This window comes from Centroberyx affinis, unplaced genomic scaffold, assembly GCF_046629955.1.
Source record: "Centroberyx affinis isolate AG114_WGS23_722 - 3 ecotype Tasmania unplaced genomic scaffold, CSIRO-AGI_Caff_v1 ptg001475l_1, whole genome shotgun sequence".
NCBI lineage: Eukaryota > Metazoa > Chordata > Actinopteri > Beryciformes > Berycidae > Centroberyx > Centroberyx affinis.
The window spans coordinates 97,501-118,124 of record NW_027279943.1 but is presented as its reverse complement, the minus strand read 5'-3'; the positions used below and the strand labels follow the sequence as shown (position 1 = coordinate 118,124).

General features: G+C 39.4%; 1 protein-coding gene across 1 annotated transcript in view; it reads left to right on the top strand.

The window, feature by feature from the left end:
• LOC139650264 (NT-3 growth factor receptor) overlaps positions 1-20,624 on the top strand; it is a 124,173-nt gene that overhangs the window by 57,281 nt on the left and 46,268 nt on the right. Inside the window, exon 4 of the mRNA XM_071526870.1 lies at positions 1,319-1,507. Coding sequence (XP_071382971.1) covers positions 1,319-1,507 — 189 coding nt within the window. The remainder of the gene's footprint in view (positions 1-1,318; positions 1,508-20,624) is intronic.

Here is a 20,624-nt window from a genome sequence, read left to right as displayed (position 1 = left end):
TGGCCCGATTTTCATGAAACTTGGTGGAAGGGTGTAGCATGGGCCAAGGAAGAACTCATAAAATTTTGGAGCAGATCCGACTCACGAACAAGCAATAATAGCACGAAGCTTGGCGGAGGTCTGCGTTCTCCGAGTGCCCTTCTAGTTATTATTATTCTTCTTATAAGATTGATTCACTGACTGAATGAATGAGCGACTGCCTGGCGATTTGCATGACTGGTTGGCCAGCTGATTAATTGGCCACTTGGATACTGATTTGTTGACTGATGAACAGACTGTTGTGAAGAGGGCTACTAGTGTTTAGTCTAAGCTGGTGTAAAAATGTTTGGGTCTGTTAGTGTATCAGTTTTTTCGCTGGTTCTGAATGTCTAAATAATTCTCTAAAATCCGCCTCCCTAAAGCAACACAGTTCATTTACAGTATATTTGGATATTACTATGATTTCATCTTTTGTGTACTCTCTCTCAAACGCTTCTGTTGACTGGTTATGCTGTTTTCTCCCTTATTAATCAATACACTTGCGATAGCATCTCTTGCATCGTGCATTATGTATATTCCATATGTCAGTGATATGTGTCTGCTGGGTTCTCTTCTATATACCCTGGGTGGTTCAATTGCACTCCCCGCCGAACCTTTAGCAAGCTGCTTGCATTCATACGGGGAGCAGAACCTGCACCTCCAAATACAACTGTATAACCATTTGTGCAATTATGTTTTTATGTGGAATTTTTGACATTTCAATTTTCACATCTGAAGTAAAAACTGCCACAAAATTATCATGAAAAAAAATTCAGATATGAAAACCATCAAGTACGAAAGGCACAAGTGCTTCATTTCATTTCAAGGGATTTTTCAAAAACTAAGAAGTATCAGTGTGAACATTCAAACCATATTAATTCATCATTTGGATTGAAAATATTTGAGAATATGGAGATATACAAACCATTCAAAAGCCAGTATGGGCATATTGGACATTGTAGTAACCATTGTATGTGTTTGTGTTTGTGTGTGTGTCATCAGGTTGTGGTTAGGGTTAGAAATCTCTTAACATATTTGTATGTCCTTCACCTAGAAGTATTCATAGTTTAGATTGTAAATGTTAGTTTCAGTAATCAGAAAATCTCTCTTTTCATATCTCTAAAGAAAATGCATCTCTATCATCCAGTGACCAATTTTTCAAGTATTTTTCCTTGGTTTCCATTTTTTTTAAGTGCCAGTTGGTGGCCACTGAGCCTGATCTTCGAATCTTTCTCTGCTTCCTATCTCTGACACAAACAGCTATTCAGCCAGGTCATATTCTCTCTCTCTCTCTCTCTAGGTCCAGTGGCAGTGATAAGTGGTGAGGAGGACTCTGCTAGCCCCCTTCATCATGTGAACCATGGGATAATCAGCCCCTGTACGCTGGACACCGGGGCGGACGCTGTGGTCATCGGAATGACCAGGATCCCCGTCATAGAGAACCCACAGTACTTCAGACACGGACACAACTGTAACAAACCCACCACCTGTGAGTAGAGAAATCAAACGCACCCGCCCAGCATGCATATGTGCATACACTGTAAAAAAATATATATATACAGTATATACATACAGGACGCAAGAAACAAGACAGTCATTTTGCTAGGGTTGACATGGCAACCAATAGCATATGGCCTTGGCTATGACAATCTCTAGCTCAATCTGGAGTCTTATATTGTGTATGTGTGTGTGTGTGTGAGAGAGAGAGAGAGAGAGAGAGAGAGAGAGAGAGATGTCAATCCACGAGCATAACCTCCATCTGGTGACTCATGCTTTTACAGAAAACCTCGACAGGCTATAACATCACCACAAATGACTAGAAACTGCTGTCCATACACACCACTGCCATTGACTAGGGTAGGGGAGTGTCAGATTACATTTAATGCGATTATTCTGGTGACAAGAAAATGGCAACTGTCACCCATTACAGTGCGTGTCCTGTAAAAATGACTCAGATTATCGGTATTTTTGAAAAACAGAACACTTGTTCGATTGCTCAAAAACATGTGTGGAGGGAAATATGAATAAAAAACATACTATTGCACTTCTTGAGATAACGGTTTGTATTTGTTGCACATGGCGAGAGAAAAAGAGAGATGAAACTTTATTGACTTTATTGATGGGGAAATTGGGTCGAGGCAGCGGCACAAATAGAATATAAGCACAGATATAGAGTAGAAAATAAGCAATAAAAAATAGAAACGGTGAAAAAGAAATGATGAAATACATACAATTTCAACACATTAAATAGAGTCTAAGAGTGGGCAAAGCTCGTCCTCCCTCCCTCCTTCCACTGCGCTACGGAGGCCAGCTAAGGACAAACATTGCAAAGCGCCGCACATGAAGGCTAACCGCTAAGCTAACCGTACCTACGGAGAAGTCTCGCCGGTTACAAGTCTCACTTTGCCAGAACTTTCTCCCGCTGAAGGTTATGTGTGGTACAAACAATGACAAGTGAAGAGGCAGGTAGTGAGTTTACTAGTTTACTAAGTTTACTCCCTCGCTTCATCGATTCCGCCATTATGCGAGCATTTTCAGGAACGGTAGAGGGGAAACAAGCTAGTTTTCTACGGGAATTTGACAACTAACGGAATTGTATCCGTAATTTCCGGTGTTTGCCGGCATTTTCATACGGAGTTCCCGACGGAAAGCTAAGTGACGTAAATTCATACACATTTCAGAAGCTAGGTATCAAATTTCAGAAATATCTATACACATTTAAGCATATAAAACACTAAGTTACGAACTTAGTCACGAACAAGAAGCGGGAAGCCTTAAATCCCACTTTGGGGCGACAGTTTACTTCATGTAGAGAATCTGTATCGGCTGATAAATGGAAAAATAAGAGCTTTGAGTACATAGCCTGCACTTCTTACAAGTATCTTTAACATTGTGAAGGTACAGGAAGGGTTAATAAAGGGTTAATATCGAGTTTATGAATACACCGACACGGACGAAAGTAAGTGTCCGGAATTGGATACGAATTTTGAATCTCAAAAATAGGTGCGCTATCATCCATTTGCAGGGACTGGAAGAAAATCAATTACAAGTTAAGGTGAAAGCGATATTAAACTTTAAAAAAGACAGATGGAGGATTGTGAATTTATGAGAAACTTCAGCGAAAACAGTACAGGATGAAATATATCGGTATATGATTGTGATTTTTTTTTGGTCATATGCTGTCCGGAATTGGACACCCTGATGTTAGCTTGAGAAAAGAGGTGAAAACAGCAACACAGCTGCTGCTGTTATGGATATTGGTTTATATCATTATGACTCTATGAAATCTCCACATGGCACACGTTAGTTTCAGGATTGGTTATAGGGTCTGAAATTGCTTATTGCAGGTTTTAAAGTCGCATTCAAGTGATAAATTACTTTTTCACCTTGTTAGCTAATTCTCCATATCATAACATACACATACTCTTTAACAATAAGGCCGAAAAATACACTTTTTTTTCCTCATATTTTTCTCTCAAAATTACTTTTACTTCTTAGAAATGTATGTATTTGTAGGCCTACGTCTGTGCCAACATCCCGTTTCAACCAGAAATATGTTGAATTACAATAAGCAGGCAAATGATACATGATTGAAATGCTGTTTTCTTTGTGACTTTAACTGTATGCTTTGAAAGCAGCCCAGCCACTTTGAATTCAGTACATTTTCTTCACTGACGGGAAAGCACAAAACATAATCACAATGATCTGACTCTGCTCCGTCACTCTGACTTCATCTCCTCGCTCTTTCTTTCACTTCTCTGTCTCTGTTTTTCCACTCTTCCTTGTCTCTCTCTCTCTCTCTCTCCCCCCTCTCACTTTTATTATTATAGTCTCTCCACCCTCTCCCCCTCTGTCTCTATTGAATGCAGATAGTATTCTGCCACACCAGCGTAGCAAATCGCTTCTTGCCTTTACAGCCACATAAATCTCAGCAAATCCCTTGGGAGACAATACACACACACACACAACACACACACACACACACACACACACACACACACACACACACACACACACTGATACCCACTACTGATGCCCTGGCCAATGGCGAAGCTGATCCATCACAAGAGTCACCTTGTGTGATTATCACCCACTATATTTCTATTGGAGCTGTGTGTGTGTGTGTGTGTGTGTGTGTGTGTGTGTGTGCATTTGTGCGTGTCCCAACTGTATTTCTTCGGCTCATGCGTCTGTGATCGTAAATCCATCAACATCGTCATCAGCTGGTGAACCGATGCACAACTCATTGGTACACATGTGCTCTTGCACACGTGCGCACACACACACACACACACACACACACACACACATGCGCACACACACACATACAACATGTTACTACATCATTGTCCAGATAAGCTCAGTAAATCTCAAAGGCCTCAACCATAAATTTATGTGCTTCTGCTAGAACAGCATAGCAGAATTTACCTACTGGCAGCTTTTTTTTCCCCGTTTTTTTTTTTTTACTGTGCTTTCATTTCAGACTGTACATGGATTTATGGACTTGCATTCTGAGACAAGAATTATGCAGCACCCACACGTCAAAAATACCAGTATTATACCTTAAAGACCCCCATGAGCTGACATCTTTACTTCCTTTTGAAACAGGATGTTGGGGCGGGACATCATGCAGTGAGGGATCATTCAAACGTCTAAACCGATGGAATATGAGTCAGGGAGAGCAAAAATCGAAACAGTGGTTTTATTGTTTAGAAATTTATATTTACGCCTACTAGTGCAGCATGAGGTCACCATTAAAGATACTCTGTTTTCCAGGAAGTAAAAGAAATGGGAGTTTGTTTCATGGGGACTTTAGTGGCTACCAAATATAGTGGTCAGATTGAACATCACACACTTGACGACTTGGGGAACACACACTTGACAGCCAGTTGGACTTGGGGAACAAACACTTGACAACCAGCTGAATTCGGGGTACAAACACTTGACAACCAGTTGGATTCGGGGAACAAACACTTGACAACCAGCTGAATTCGGGGAACAAACACTTGACAACCAGCTGAATTCGGGGAACAAACACTTGACAACCAGTTGGATTTGGGGAACACACACTTGCCAACCAGCTGAATTCGGGGAACACACACTTGGCAACCAGCTGAATTCAGGGAACACACACTTGGCAACCAGCTGAATTCAGGGAACAAACACTTGACAACCAGTTAAATTCAGGGAACACACACTTGGCAAACAGTTGAATTCAGGGAACAAACACTTGACAACCAGCTGAATTCAGGGAACACACACTTGACAACCAGCTGAATTCAGGAAATAAACACTTGACAACCAGCTGAATTCAGGGAACACACACTTGACAACCAGCTGAATTCAGGGAACACACACTTGACAACCAGCTGAATTCAGGGAACAAACATTTGACAACCAGTTGGATTCAGGGAACACACACACTTGACAACCAGTTGAATTTGGGGAACACACATTGGCAACCAGTTGAATTCAGGGAACAAACACTTCACAACCAGTTAAAAACACACACCATCTAACGCCATGCAAACCCCAAATCCCACAAAATTACAAACTCGAACTCTAGCTACTATAACATGTAACTAAAACAAATTTTCATTCCATTCGTTATTACCCTCTTTTGCACTGAACCCTCATTAGCTATCGCTGGTCTCTGTTCACATTTGATTGGTTAACCAGCTCACACTACAGGATGTCAAGACTTGTCTACATTTGAGTCGCAAAAAAGGAACATTTGAAACAATGACGATGCTCCAGGCTTGATCCGGATGCAAGAGAAGTCCTGAACCCTTAACACACTACAGGATCATCTGTACGACCGACCCGAACTACCTCCAAATGCTTCTTGAAAATCAGTCGCAATGACAAATCACGGTTAGAATTGGACGGAAATTTGTGTAGTGCGTCCCCAGCCTTACAAGAGTACGTTTCCCGCTGTTTCTGAGCTCTTTGATCAACAAATAATGTGCCTCGTAGCACAATGGTTCCGTTTGTACTGCTTCCATACTTCCGGCTACACAAAAAAAACAAGTTACTGAAAGGGCTTTTTTTGCCAGAAGGAAACTAAAAAATTATTCATTTAACAGCTGCTTATTCTCCTCTTCTCCTTGACTCAATTACACAAGTGAAGTCTAGCTAGAATATACCTGCCGCCAGCTAATGAAAGCCTCTCAGCTCATTAACCCGCTGTGCATTTCCATACAAATGGCAACCTTAGCATGAAAACAATTATATTTTTATACATATTTCAATTTTGATTACACAATACCAATAGACTTTTGCGGGGATTTTATAGTTAGTGGATGGCTATTTCACGCCTGTCACATCCATAATGCCAGTTTTTCCACTATAATTTGTTAATGAAAGTGCAAGTATTTTCAAGACTATTTACATATATTATATATGTCTATATAATCATGTTTATGTACACTGCCTGTCAAAAGTTTGGGGACACCACACGTCAAAACTATAACACAAATGGAATTATGCAGCGACAAAAAAAGTTTTAAACAAATCCAAACTATCTTATATTTTAGATTCTTTAAAGTAGTCGCCCTTTGCCTTTATGGAAAGGCAAAGGCTTTGGAAAGAAATTCATACATAGGATCAACTTCACTATTTATATTTGCCAAAAAAACAAATTTCAAGCATTTAAGCAGAAGCCTTTAGATCAAAATGGCTTTAAGAGAATGAAAAACATAGAACATTCAATGAGGTGTCCCCAAACTTTTGCCTGGCAGTGTATTTTCATATCATACATTTGTGTTGTACTTGAAAATCAAATAGTGTGCAGTCTCCCAAAAAAAAAAGCTTGTCCATTTCACGCCACATCCATAACGTAGATAATTTGTCTCGGCAACATGTAAATATAGTTGGAGTAATGTGAGAGTCTGAAAACATATGTAAATTGTTTCATTCCTCCTCAAAGTACATCTTCTGATACATTTTGTTTGTCAATTCATGTCCAAATATCACATGCATAGCGCTAGAATTGCCCTGCTAAAGTACATCATCATCATCAGCCACAAACACTATCAACCATTATTTCAATGATGCAAAATGATGATTGTGACTATAATGTCACAATCAAAATGCCCCTGCGCCAAATGTTTCTGTGAACATTCTATCCAGTCCAATATGCTGTCACCTATTTTTTTTTCCACACAAAATAATCTGTATGTATCTAATTATTTTTCTTTTTTGGTAATGCAACTGGTATTTTTGCAGTCAGATTACTGTAATCCCATTACTGCAATCACCAACCGCACCCCCACCCCTGGTTAATTGTTTGATTTCCTCTCCGTGCCCTTCATGTCAGTACATAAGAGAAAATTTCTATATGTATGCTAATGGGAAATCTCCAAGCTCATTAGAAGCCTGCTAATTGCTATGTGCATTACATACACACATGCACGCACACACACATGTACCAGCCGAATAAGTCTTCCCTAACCCATCATCTATGCAGCATCTCTTCTCCATTAGTACTGTAGCAGCTTCAGTAGTCTGGAAACACACAGGATCCAAAATAGAAATTTGTAAGCAATGCCTCTCATGGGTTGAGCAACAGTGCAGCGAGCCTTTAAACCAGTAAAAGTGGGTTTTAAATGAATACCTTTTTCATATTTTGAATCTGAATCAGCCAGATACTTGTCACGTTGTGGGACAAACAAGGATTCTATGTGTTTGTCCTGTTGTTTCCTCAAAAAATGGCCTGTTATCAGCGCTATGGTGTTATTAGTATTCCTCAATGAAACCAATAGATCAGCAGAAGGTAGCTCATTTCACATTCACTTCCCTGGGTAGCTACAGTTTTTTAGGGAAACTGGAAGACAAAGGTAGACCTTATTTCCCTGCAGCCTATTGCACCAGTTAAACTTGAGTTCAAATGTAGTTCGAAAGTGAGTTCATGCATTACTAAAATTTTCGGTCGCAACAAATGAAAAAGAACATGAAACATAGACAGGTTACAATTTAAATCTTACACCGACCGCCTACTAGGTGTAAAGTCTTCAGTAAAATAGCTATTGAGCTAATGACTAGTTGGATTCGGGGAACAAACATTTGATGACCAGTTTGGTTTGGGGAACACACACTTGATGACCAGTTTGGTTTAGGGAACACACACTTGACGACCGGTTTGGTTTAGGGAAAACACACTTGACGACCAGTTTGGTTTAGAGAACACACACTTGACGACCAGTTTGGTTTGGGGAACACACACTTGACGACCAGTTTGGTTTAGGGAACACACACTTGACGACCAGTTTGGTTTGGGGAACACACACTTGACGACCAGTTTGGTTTAGGGAACACACACGTTATGACAAGTTTGGTTTGGGGAACACGTACTTGTAAGTACACTTAAGATCAAACCCAGTCGTGTGGACATTTTGTGAATGAGGCCCAATTTTTTGGTCAGTGGCTCCTTTACACTCTACTAGTTCTGATGTCCTTTAATTCTCCATGGTGCAACTAAACAAAGACATAGCTTAAGTGTCAAACTAACTAGTGTTGACTTTACACCCTAACTTATGATCCAGGCTGCTGGTGGAAAAAAAAACAAAAAAACAGCCGACTAAAATTCAAATGTCAAGGTATGCCTTTTAATGCTGAGTACTTCTGCTTCTTCCACTCCTTGACTCCTGTGCAGTATTATGTACAGTAGCTGCTATATGTGTGCTAATGGATAGTCGGAGAACACACACACACGCTTACACTAAAGCACATATACCCATGGAGCAGCAAGGCTAAGCAGGACAAATGAGCAAGTGTTGGCTGCTGGAAGATTCCCATTCAAACCATGAATCTAAACATCGCTGAAACATCCTCTTATGATCTTAGCAATGTGAGCTTTTACACCTTTGGCCGCCTACACTGTTAAAAAAATCATTCTGCTAGGCCATGTGGCTCTACAGTGAAAACGGCCTGAAGTGTATTGTGATGCATTACAGATTGCAAGCAGATTGTTTGCCCATTAGAAGCATAGATGAACTTGTCTTACAATATAATCACCAGACAAACATCAGGAAATTAAATTCACTTTAACATCATATCATTAATTATACAGTTGCCCTATTAAGCATTCACCCCCCCAGCCCCCCCCCCCCCCCCCCCCCAGCCCCCAAATTTTTTGCACGCTGTGTTTATTATATCATGCTCTGCTTCTAATAATTACCATTCACTCACAATGTGCTTATGATGCGTTGTGAGCACCACTTCAAGTAGCATTACCAAAATGATTAAAAATCCTTTTCAAGTGCAGTTTGCTCCCCTATCCTTACCCATGACTTCCTGAGAACCTCTATAGTTGCTATATGTATGCTGCAGGATAATATGAGTCCCAGAGCTCATTACAGACTTGCTAATTGCAGTCTAGTGGCGGAACGGTCAACTTATTCGGCTAACCCTTGTGTGTGTGTGTGTGTGTGTGTGTGTGTGTGTGTGTTTGTCAGGGTGAGTGTGCAACGGAGGATGTGTGCACGTTAGTGTGCCAGCGCCAGTCTGTGTCTATGTGCTTGTGTACACGTATGCCTACCTGCTTGCGTGTGGTGTGTGTGTGGGTTGTGTGTGTGTGTGTGTGTGTGCTCACCCCCTGCTGTGCTGAGGCCATTCAGCCATGCACACAGCACCTGCCAGCTAGAATAGAAGTGTAATCTGAAGCTGGAGACACTTTGATATTGACTCTTTAAAAGTTAGAGGTCACAGCACAAAATCTTTATACTGGACTTGCTGAATAGTTTGGACACAAGTAGATCTTTCTATTCTATTCTATTCTATTCTATTTTATTCTATTCTATTCTATTCTATTCTATTCTGTAGTTTAGATCTTGCACAATATGGACAAAAGGTTTCATTGTTGTGATAAATAGGACAATACATTTAGCATGATAAAAACTAAGGAGGATATTTCAAAAGGAGAATATCATTGTTTCTGAGACTGAAATTATTCTCCATTATAGGTTACAAAGTCATACAAATATTGACTTACTCGATGAGATCAAGGAGAAGATTGATTAAACTGCTGTCAACACTTCTGGTTCTTCCGCATCTGGCTCCTTCCAGACACCTGCAGCCTGTGGGGTATCACAGCCTTCCATCAGCAGGGAGGTTTTGGATGTTTTGCAAGTCATTGTCAGGGTGCATTTCCATTGGCTTGGTCCAAAGATAAGATAAGAAGATAACATAAGAAAAACTTTATTGTCCATTAAATTTACATAATATGGAAATTTGTCTTCGGCAATCTGGCAACACAATAAGAACAGACAGTACACAGTATAAAACAGACAGTACACAGTATAGAACAGACAGTACACAGTATAGAACAGACAGTACACAGTATAGAACAGACAGTACACAGTATAAAACAGACAGTACACAGTATAGAACAGACAGTACATAGTATAGAACAGACAGTACATAGTATAGAACAGACAGTGAAGAGCAACTAAAATACATAAAATACAATAAAATACACAAGAAGATGTTATTTAGCTATATGTTTGTCTAATTGTGATCAGCACTAATTGTGTGGGCAGTTTCTTTAGTGAATTGGACATTAAGACAACACAGATTGTGCGCAAAATATGACGCTATCAGCAGTCGCTATTCATTCTTTGTGAATTCACCCACAATTGCTTAATATTCATACAGGAGCCTAACTGGGACATTTACCCTAGGAAGTTCCAGGGCAAGCATACGCAGTCATCGTTTCCAAAGCCATGCGCGTCCACCTAAGGGTATTATGGGAATTCACTGATATATTATATTGGCACGATGGATAGCTTGAGGAACGACATGACGGCAATTCCAGATTTTGGCAAATACCCATGTAAATTTATTTCTCAGCCATGGATTTTACAACAGTTCTCTATGGGGAAGATATATATACATATATATCTTGGAAGCACTGTTAGATATGATGACTCAGCAAGGCCAGAAACACCTTCAGAATGCTGAACAATGTGTGGAAGTCCTCCCAGTACAGCATCAACACCAAGCTAAAACTGTACCAGAGCTGTGTTCTTTCTACCCTGCTATACGGCTCAGAATGCTGTCAACATTCCACACAAGGAGCCTCAGAGAACTCCTGCGTATCTTCTGGCCTAACACCATCTCCAATCATCAACTACTTGCTCGGACCAATCAAGAGAGCATTGACACCATCATCATGAAACCTGGTGTTGAACAGTGGAGAGTTGGGGTACCATCCAATAGTTTGCCCAAAACAGACAGGAGAGGAGATCCTTTGTTACTGCCCTACATGCCAGTAGACATAAAGGTCAGTAAGTAAGTAAGTAAGTCTATGGGGAAACTGGACTTCCTGCATTATTAGTTAGCTGCCAGCTGTGGTACTGCAACTACCTTACCAAAATGACGTAGGCACTGGTATCGGATGTCAGCCAACATACTGGGGGCTTGGATGGACAGGTCGCCAGTCCATCACAGGATTAAGACAGATGGATTCACACACACTCCCATTCAAGGACAATGTAGACTCTCTAATCCACCTGACTTGCATGTGTTTGGACTAGGGTAGGAAACCCAGGAGAAAAACATCAACAGGAAACTCCATGCAGAAAGGAGCCGGAATTGAACGTTCTAGCTGTGAGGCCACAGTGCTAACCACTGAATCAAGTTGTCAACTTTACCAACAACAATTACAATTTGCTATTCTCATTTGCTATTTTTCTGATTTCTGAAAAGAGTTTCAAGCGCAATAAGTGCCCCTAACTTGTCAACTGACTGGACACTGGATGTTTGCCTCACCACCTGTTCAACACTGGGATTATGGTTTTCTGATTGGTCAGTGTGACATGGTTCAGTCCATATGACTAGGAAGGACATGCGTAAAGGACGTTCCGGTTCGGTATGTGATTCTAGAAATGCAGAAATCAAATCACGCTCCACCGGTGCTGAATTCAGTATCAGGGATCAGGGGAAAAGCAATGCTGACAACACAGCGGAGCAGATGAGAAACATCGAGATATGAGTACATAAAGTCGGATAAAACTGAGAACAAAACGGCTCATTGGCATTATCAGAATGTTACCATGTGTCGTGGGTTTGATGCTTCTTTTCACTTTGCTAGAATCTATATATAGAGTACATTTTCAACCTTTTGCAGGCACGCTTCAATGGGAGTTCACGAAACAGTCAACCACCGACACGGGTTCCTCTGGAGGACCCATCGTCACCACCACTCAGCTACTTTCATTTTGAAAACCTAGCTTAAAAGTCACAGCTGTACGACATACAGCAAAGTAGCAAAGAGGATAAATATTAAATCATTATGTGTCCAGGGTCCTACTTTTCAAGAGGCATTTTTTTTTTCTGTCAGCAATTATTCATATTGAGTGTTTTTTTTTTGTCGCCTTTTCCATTTACCCTTCGAGAGGTCCTTTTGTCCTCTTGCTAGGCCGTAATTGTAAATAAGAATTTGTTCTTAATTGACCTGCCGGGTTAAATAAAGGTTAAATAAAATAAAAAAATAAAAATAACAAGGCCTGAATGCCGGCGGTGAGAGCAGATCCCCAGGGCGGTTATTAAATTGCAAAGCCAACATTGGTAAGTACAGCAATTAGCCGGCTCTCCCTCTCTTTTCCCTCCTCTCCGTCCATCCTGCAGGATCATTTTAGATGTTTACTCTTACATGCTTAGAGATCATGTTCAAACTTGCAACAAGGACAAGCTAAGTGTTTATATCTTCATGCTTTTGTTTTGACAGCTTGTTTAGCTTGTTGTCTCGTAGCACCTTTGTCCTGTTGGACCAGAACTTAGCTCTATAGCACTTACTCTCGTTGTTCTCTCCTATCTAGAAACTTGCTTGTGTTGTATGCAAATCTCATGTGTAAGTCGCTTTGGATAAAAGCGTCTGCCAAATGTGAAATTGTAATTGTAATTGACAAAAAGTTGAAAAAAGGCAAAACCCAAAATTTCTCTCTAGGACCCAGACGTGCTCATACTCTTGTCATATGGGGGCCCAAGCCGAATAAATTTTGCCGTTCACCTTGAGTCCCAGACTAATTAGAACATTTTATTGCTGTTGTCATATGTCCTAGTAGAAATACACAAGTGACCCATAGCATAAAGTCATAACCATACCATGAGGTATTAATAGATATTAATCATTTTTAAATTAGTTTGGGCATTCGCAGTCTTCCTCTCTGCTACTGCTCAGTGCACACAAGAAGCAGGATTACCCAGTCAGATAACTGTCCAAAGGAATTAGGTGTAATTCTAGATGTTTTAAATAATTTTGATGAATTAAATGTGAATGTTGGTTCTGATGGATGTCTCGTTGCCATACCAACCGATTAGGTCTCGTTATGAATGTTATTCGTTTCAGTATCCACATTTCCTTCCAGAGATTTGAAGGCACCAGATAGCAGCTACACACACCATCTCAACTTCAGTGGTGGAAGAAGTACTCTGATCCTTTACTTAAGTAAAAGTACCAATACAGCAATGTAAAAATACTCCATTACAAGTAAAAGTCCTGCATGAAAAATCCTACTTAAGTAAAAGTACATAAGTATTAGCAGCAAAATGTAGTTAAAGTATTAAAGTAAAAGTAGTGGTTTGGTCCCTCTGACTGATATTTTATTATATATGACATCATTAGATTATTAATACTGAAGCATCAGTGTGTAAGCAGCATGTTACTGTTGTAGCTGCTGGAGGTGGAGCTAGTTTGAACTACTTTATATACAATTAGCTAGTTTAGTCCAGTGGTTCCCAACCTAGGGGTCGGGCCACTCCAAAGGGTCACCAGATAAATCTGAGGGGTCGTGAGATGATTAATGGGAGAGGAAAGAAGAAAAAACAAAGTTCTGATACACAAATCTGTTTTCAGTTTTTGAACTTTTTCTCTAATCTTTGATTTTTGCTGAAATATTGGATCATTGAACATTTATTGAAATGAAACCATGTGAGGTTTAGAGGGAAAAATCACTATTTGGTGGAGCTGTTAACAACTCATAGACATCTGAAATGTGACCCGACTACACACTGCTTTTTGTAATACGTCAAAAGCCAAAAAGGTTGGAAACCACTGGTTTCATCTTTAACAATGTGTTGTTTTTTAAAAGCTTGTTATATTATCCATTGTGTCAAATCTCCATCTGAAAAGTAACTAAAGCTGTCAAATAAATGTAGTAGAAAGTACAATATGTCCCTCTGAAATGTAGTGGAGTGGAAGTATAAAGTAGCATCGAAATGGAAATACTCAAGTAAAGTACAAGTATCTCAAAATTTTACTTAAGTACAGTACTTGAGTAAATGTACTTAGTTACTTTCCACCACTGGGATTTCACAAGAATGAATTGATGAATTGAATACCGTTGGCTCAGGCTGGCGCATCAACATCTATTCAACGTCTAAATGTTTGCTGGGTAGTGCAAAACAAAGTGACAGAGATTTGCTGGTGCAAGTTTAGTATAGTTTGAGTTTATTTCGACAAAGATATACAGTATAATGCAAAGCACTAACATAAAATGCATGTAAAAGATTGTCAAGGATGGAAGGACCCATCAAAGTCACAGACTCATTGAATGAAAATAAAAATTACATTCAGCAAAGTTACAGTGTGCAAAGTACAACTAGATTCAATCAATTAATCAATCAACTTTATTTATATAGCACTTTTCAAACAAATCAAATGCAATTCAATGTGCTTTACAAGCGATTGACAAAACGTAAGATGTTAAAAATGGATTTAGAGACTAATGCACACCAAAACAACCAACCCCCCCCCCCCCCCCCCCCCCCAAAAAAAAAAAAAAAAAAGTTAATTGAAAAAGACAACAATAAAAGATGGGTAGTTAAGATAATAAAAGATAAATAATAAAAAAAAATGATACAAGCAATAAACATAACAATAAAATAAAATTATAAAATACTACACAAAATAAATTGATTATAGTAAAACAGTAAAATGTTAATAAAATAAAATAGAATAAAATAAATAATAATGATAATAATTAAAATAAGTATAAATACTAAAACCATAAAGTTATAAAACACTACATAAACGCCAGACTGAATAGATGGGTTTTTAGTTTACGTTTCAAAATATCAATATTTTCAGCTCCTCTCAGATCTCAGATCAGAGCGTAATGGCTAGATTGATGAATGGCAAATGACAGATGTGCAAAAATACAAGGTTACAAAATACCCTGAATACCTTATATTAATGTCCATGTGTAGATGAGTAGGGTTCAGTCTGTAGTCCAGGTGGGTGGGTATGTATGTGTGTGTGTGAGAGTGACAGAGAGAGAGAGAGACAGAGAGAGAGACAGAGACAGGGAGATTATATTTTTGTATGTTACATTTATTTTATTGTTCCTACACAAACATTACTTACGTATACATCAAACTACTGACACTGTATGGTGAAGGGTCTGCTGGGTATGGGAGCTGAATACGCAGCAACCCATAGTCTACACTGTCCAGGTACTGACACACACACACACACACACACACACACACTGATACAAAGGGGAAGGGATTTTAATGTGAAAATGTTGATCCATAACTGATGTACTGTATTGCTTTGGCACATTGTTTTCTTTCCTGTAATGAGCAGCCAGCAGTTCATCTTTCTCCTAATTTTTTTTTTTTTTGCTCTGGCGCTATGCAGATTTTTACCATCTCAGCTGTAGCTGTAGCTGAAACCCTGCAGTCTTACCACGGAGGAGGCAGAGCCATAAGAGACTGTGATGGATGATGGGAGGATATTTTGTGTAGAATTGCATCGGGACTGGTTGTGACAAGTTGAGCTACTGAAGTTGATGCAGGAATAAGATCTTCTATTTTGGTCCTTGTTAATTAGATTGGAAATGTTCTCGTCTCATTCAAGCATGTTGCAGATGGTTTTCCCCAGGAATTTCAACCACTCTGATGTGTTTGCAGTAGCACCAGTCCTCATGCATATTAAAAGTGTTAAGGTGGTGGTATACTAACAATGTCAGGCATTAGTCAGGCAAAATAGAAACACAGGCAAACATGGAGCAGCCAACAAATTTGTGTACTGTATTTCCTCTAATAGTGGCCGGTAGTCAATTAATAGCCGGGTCTCCAATAATGGCCGGGGCTGTGGTCAACACGAACAAATAAAGGCCGGCCCCAAATACAGGCCGGGGAAAAAAACAAAGGAAAAAACAACAGTGGATACCGGTAAACTCCTGGTGCCTGTCATATAATGTAACTGTAGTTTGTAGTAACATACAAGTGCCACAAGATGGCAGTATGCCACAAGACGGCTTGGCCGGCGGAAGTCTCTGGAGCATGCTGTCGTCGATTACCGTAATTATTGGTAATGCGTTGCAGTAACAAAAAAACGGATACCTAACGAACCCCAACAGAAGCAGATCAGAAAACAAGGAGGCTTCGTACTAAAATATGAGCAAATATACTTATCAAACAGAGGGAATTAGAAATAAAGGCCTGTCTCTGATATAAGCCTGCTTCCAATAAAGGCCTGGTACCCTCTGCAGTTGAGGTAAATAAAGGCCCGTGCCAATATTAGAGGAAATACGGTATACTTGTTGCGGCTTTTTGCTGTAGGCCAGTAGGGGGCGCATTAAGAATAAAGAGGCAACTGTAACCAAGGGGAAAACGGAAAAAGCGGAGACAGAAATGAACAACAATGGCTGCAGTGAAAGAGTGGCAAAGATGACTGAGGGAATCTGAGGGTTTGGAAGCCGTTTGATGGGGCATAAAGGTGAAGAAGCTGTTAGAAGATGATGAAGAAGAAGAAGATGTTAGTATGGAAACAAAAGCGATGAAACAGAAAAGGAAATGGAGATGCTTCCTCACAAGGCAACGCAACTAATCGTGATATTTTAGACCAGTGATTCTCAACCTTCTCAACGGACCCCCATTTAATGAGATTTTGTCTCTCGGACCCAAATCTGAGAATATTTTTATTGTTAGATATGATTTTGTCCAGAATTCCATGACTATCTGTATTGTAGGTAGAGAGATAACAGAGAAACTATGATCAAAATAGTCATTCTTCTACATTCTCTAACTGTGCTAACTTCTTGTAACTGACATTTTTTTATTTTTTTATTTAACCTTTATTTAACCAGGCAGGTCAATTAAGAACAAATTCTTATTTACAATGACGGCCTAGCGAGAGGACAAAAGGACCTCTCGAAGGGTAAAGGGAAAAGGGGACAAAAAAAAAAAAAAAAAACACACAAAAGAAACTAAACAAAGAACAATCCAGATAAGACTATCAGACCCAAATGTTACATACATCGCAGAGGCAGAGAAACCCAACACACTATGGGAACGAGGAAATAATCAAAACACACACCAAACAAACAACCAAATAAAATTACAAGTCGTGCAAGTCTTGAAGCAGAATAAACAAGTTTCTTTGTCAGTTAAAAAGCTGGGTGACAGTTGCAGTTGTGTGTGAACAACTCTGCAATAGAGTCCTTAAAAGCGGTGAGGGAGATCGATTTCTCCAGTTTCAGAGTCTTTTGCAGCTCATTCCAACTGCTCGGAGCAGCAGACCGGAAGGAGGACCGGCCAAAAGAAGTATTAGCGCGGGGAACTTCTAGCGAGATATGGCGGCCAGCTCAATTTTAACAAGTGTATCAAATAAGGAGGAGTCAGACCAAGGAGGGTTTTGTAAACAAGTGTAAGCCAATGGATCTCTCGTCGAATGTGTAACGATGGCCAATTAACCGAAGTGTATAAGTCACAATGATGTGTTGTATAGGGGGCGTTTGTGGCAAACCTAATTGCTGAGTGGTACAAAACATTAAGGCGTTCAAGGACACTCTTGCTTGCATGTCTGTAAATGACATCACCATAGTCAAACAAGGGGAGAATGGTCATTTGGACTAGGGAGCGTTTCGCAGAGTGAGTAAAGGAAGAGCGATTCCGGTACAAGAAGCCAAGTCTTGCTTTTACTTTTGACTGAAGATGTAATGAATGCTGAGAAAAAGAAAGTGTGTTATCTAACCATATACCGAGGTATTTATAAGAAGTGACTGTGTCCAGAACTGAGCCATTAGTTGTTGTGATACTTCCAAGCGGGATAACAGGCTTCCTACCAAACCACATAACTTTTGTTTTAGATGTATTTAAAACAAGGTTAAGACCAGAGAAGGCCACCTGTATACTAAAGGAGGAAAGGAGGAAATAATGCTGAAGTTTAACAATTCATCAATTTGCTGGGGACCCCCTGGAACCCCCTCAAGGACCCCTGGTGGTCCCTGGACCCCACGTTGAGAACCACTGTTCTTTTTTTTTTTCTGATTGGCTGTTTGCTCTTCCTTCTTGTAATTCGGCCACTTTTGCTACTGTTGGGCACAGTCAGCAAATATGGGGCCTTAGTTCTCTTCATCCCTCTCTCGTCCCACTCTCTTCCTTTCACTCTTTCTACCTCTCTCCTGCCTCTCTATCCCTCTCTCTCCTCTGTTCTCATTCATTCGCTCTGCCTATTCTCCCCCCCTCTCTCTCTCTCTCTCTCTCTCTCCCTCTGTCACCCTCCACTGCTCCTGCCTTATAGCTCATCTCTGATTCAGCTCATTGCGATGTCTGCCTGCAGGCATGAGTGTGTGTTTGTGTGTGTGTGTGTGTATGTGTGTGTGTCCTTATGGGTGTGTATGTCTGCACTGAATGTTTGAAGCTCCGACGAGCTGTGTGTGTGTGTGTGTGTGTGTGTGTATACTTGCAGCTCAGAGTATCTTTGACCTTGGCTGGCCCCCCTTGTCTCTCCATTCTTTAACAGGGGAGAACATCCATATAGCAGAAAATATGTAGGCTATATCTGATTGTGCACAGTGGCATATTATGAATAATATGCTATAGTAAGTCTTTATGGCATTGCACATAAAGCTGCACACCTACTGTTAAGGCTATATAGCTGTGGCTATATGAATACCAGCTGCTCTATCCCTTTGTATTACAATTTTTGTTTTCTTTACTGTATCCTATTATCTGCTGCTACCTAATTTCCCCCATAGGGATTATTAAAATTTCATCTAATCTGATATATATTATTAATACCACATAGCCAAACTTACTGACTGCAGCATATTCCAAAATAGGTTTGAGTCGAATGCATTGGTGCTTCTGAGTCCATCTCCATGTAAACAACCTGTCAATTTGTCATCAATTGACAGCTTCTCTGTCAAAATAGCAGTAAATATAATAACTGCTACTTTATTTATTTATTTTTTGCAAATTTGACACAACTGTACAGAAAGTGCGACTAGGAAAAGTCATTGAGAGATGGTATTGCAAATGTTTTGAAAGTTGAAATATTTTTTTTGGTAACACTTTACAATAAGGGTACATTAATTAAGGGTTAGTTAATGCTTAATAAACCACTACTTTTACTTTAATACTTTAACTACATTTTGCTGCTAATACTTATGTACTTTTACTTAAGTAGGATTTTTCATGCAGGATTTTACTTGTAATGGAGTATTTTTACATTGCTGTATTGGTACTTTTACTTAAGTAAAGGATCAGAGTACTTCTTCCACCACTGGTCAGCAGTCAGTTAAAGCAGGGATGGGACAAAATTGGAGATCAGAGCTTTCTGAAGAGCAGTGATGTGACTGTCAGTTCCAGTTCCAGTTAGAGAGCTGCCATATCTGTTGGATACAAAGATAGCCCCGTTCTCCTCATGCTGTCCTCTCTCCTTTTCCTCTTCACCCCCTGTCTGTTTGCTTCTCCTCTCCTCTCCTTTCTTTTCCTCTCTCCTCTCCTCTCCTCTCCTCTCCTCTCCTCTCCTCTGTATGAGAATGGGAGCGATCAAATGAGATTAGATTAGATTAAATTAGATTCAACTTTATTGTCATTGCACAGAGTACAAGTACTAAGACAACGAAATGCAGTTTAGCATCTAACCAGAAGTGCAAAAGAAGCATATGTATAATATATAAATAGAATAAGCTATAAGGGTAGTATGAATGTGCTAAGCATGAACAGTATTGACAGTATCAACAGTATGAACAGTGGATATGAGTATGCAAGATATATGAATATGCAAGATGTATAGGTAACACTTTATAATAACCATCATTAATAAATGGTAAATTTTGTGTAATATAAAATCATTTGTTTATAAATTATATATTGTATCATAGCTGATAAGAGACGGTAAAAAGGGTAAAAAGCTATGATACAATATATCATTTATAAACAAATGATTTTATATTACACAAACGAATGATAAAATAACATAAATTATAGCATTACTAATAATTAGTAAACATTATTAATGATCATTTCATTGTTTGTTAACAGTAAAATAACTATTAACTAAAGTTTAATTAACTATCAATTTACCATTTATTAATGATGGTTATTATAAAGTGTTACCGATGTATATTATAATATATATAGTATATGCAGTATGGTGTATGAGCGTGAATGTGTGGAACTGTATGAATGTGAAACACGGCGTCGACTTTCCCATTGGTTGAATAAAGCTTAAACTAATTTTTTTAAAAGCAAAGTTTACAAAGTGCTTTAACAATAAAAGAAAAGAAAACATCCTACTAAACTCAACTAAACGAAAACAAGGAAAAACGAGAAGGTGCCACAAGATAAAACGATCCTAGGATAAAAGTGGG